The sequence below is a fragment of the Myotis brandtii genome, unplaced genomic scaffold, assembly GCF_000412655.1.
Source record: "Myotis brandtii unplaced genomic scaffold, ASM41265v1 scaffold33267, whole genome shotgun sequence".
Lineage (NCBI taxonomy): Eukaryota > Metazoa > Chordata > Mammalia > Chiroptera > Vespertilionidae > Myotis > Myotis brandtii.
Window position 1 is genome coordinate 2246 of NW_005362829.1, and position 1552 is coordinate 3797.

The following is a 1552-nucleotide window of genomic DNA, read 5'->3' on the forward strand; positions in this document are numbered from 1 at the left end:
CGGCCCCTTTGTCCAGGTGCCTTTCCCTCTGGCCTGACCCCTCCTCAGAGGCACAGCAGGAGGGACAGGCTGACCCTGGAGGCTGGGCTGACACTGGGCTGGTGGGCCCAGGCCCTGGGACACTGTGACTGCTTTCTGATGTGGGGCTCCAAGCTGCCAATCACAGCAGAGTCCGTCCTCCCTGCCTCTGGGCAACGCCACAGCAGCTGGGGGCCAAGGGACATTGCTCAGAGGACACCCCGGGGGCATGGAACCTTCTCCCCGAGTGTCCCGGGGGCCCTGCCTGCTGTGCTCGCTCACCTGGTTGCGAAGGAAGCCCTGGAGCTCCTCCACTTTGGTCCATGTATCACCCTTCCGGACCTCCACCTCGTAGCACAAGTATGTTTTTCTCTCCCGGCTGTGACTGAAGTTGACTCTGAAGGTGGTTGCATCCATCAGGGTTCTGTGGGCACAGGCAGGAGGAACCCAAGGCATGGGGCTCCTCTGGGGATCACCCCGTTCTCCTCCCCTCTGCACCCACATCCCGACTAGACCCACAGAGGACAGGCATCCACTCCCTTAGCTGGGGTCACCTAACCTCTCTCTCTGACCCTCGGGGGCTCCTGGGAAGTCAGCCCAGTCTTTTTGTCAGGGTCCCCCCGGGAGCAGTGCAGGGGCTCAGAGCTCTGACAGGGCCTCTCCTGGCATCACCGTCCTGCCCTCGTCCCGCTGACCCATCCTGCCAGGTGCAGCCCAGGGGCGCTGTTCCCTCTGCTCTTCTGGGTTAACCTGAGCCACATGGTGCATCAGGGGAAAGGGTGGCCCCATCGGGGAAAAGAGATGCCAAACTAGTCTTCTCAAATAACTCATCACATTTCCCTTCTCATCATGAAAACAATCATGTCTTTTACAAAAACAAAAACATAAATCTAAACGTGACCTCCTAGGGCCTCAGTGCAGAAGAGCAAAAATAGATTTCATGGGAGACAGAGGGAGAGGAGAAACAGGGAACCTCAAGGGTGACCCCCAGATTTTAGCCTAGGGCCATGGTGGGCGGGTAGGACAGGCCAACAGGGTATCAGCTTAGGGGTCCTGGATATATAAGGGCCATCAAGAGAGAGGGGACAAGCAGGGGGTCTCCCGGGGAGAAGGCAAGTCCCTCAGGGAGCCAGGAGGAGGGGCTCAGAAGCAGGGCTGCTCCAGGGGCGGGTGGTACCTGCCAGTTGGTGCTGGGTTGTCCATGTCTCAGCTCCGTCACCTTCTCTGCTGGTCACGGCCCGTCCTCCGTCTGGGACGCTTTTAAGGACCGAGGTGCCTTATATGCCATCAGAGCATCTGGAAACTGCTGAGCTGGCCCTGCTGCGCCCCACCCCTTCCCTAAACTCAGGCCACTCATGCCACCGACATGGCATCATAGAATAGGGAACTTTTCTGCCGAAATGTCTCCTCCTACGCCAGCCGTGGGCAAACTATGGCCCGCGGGCCAGATCCGGCCTGTTTGAAATGAATAAAACAAACAAAAAAAAAGACCGTACCCTTTTATGTAATGATGTTTACTTTGAATTTATATTAG

At 57.7% G+C, this 1552-nt stretch overlaps 1 protein-coding gene across 1 annotated transcript in view; it reads right to left on the reverse strand.

Annotated features, from left to right (window-relative positions):
* LOC102260414 (DNA dC->dU-editing enzyme APOBEC-3G-like) overlaps positions 1-1269 on the reverse strand; it is a gene marked incomplete at its 3' end in the record, with an annotated part of 3508 nt that extends 2239 nt beyond the window's left edge. The window contains exons 1-2 of the mRNA XM_005871221.2: positions 1196-1269; positions 301-442 (exon numbers count right to left, since the gene is read on the reverse strand). Of these exons, the coding sequence (XP_005871283.2) occupies positions 301-442; positions 1196-1221 (168 nt within the window). The remainder of the gene's footprint in view (positions 1-300; positions 443-1195) is intronic.
* Between the last annotated feature and the right edge of the window lie 283 nt (positions 1270-1552).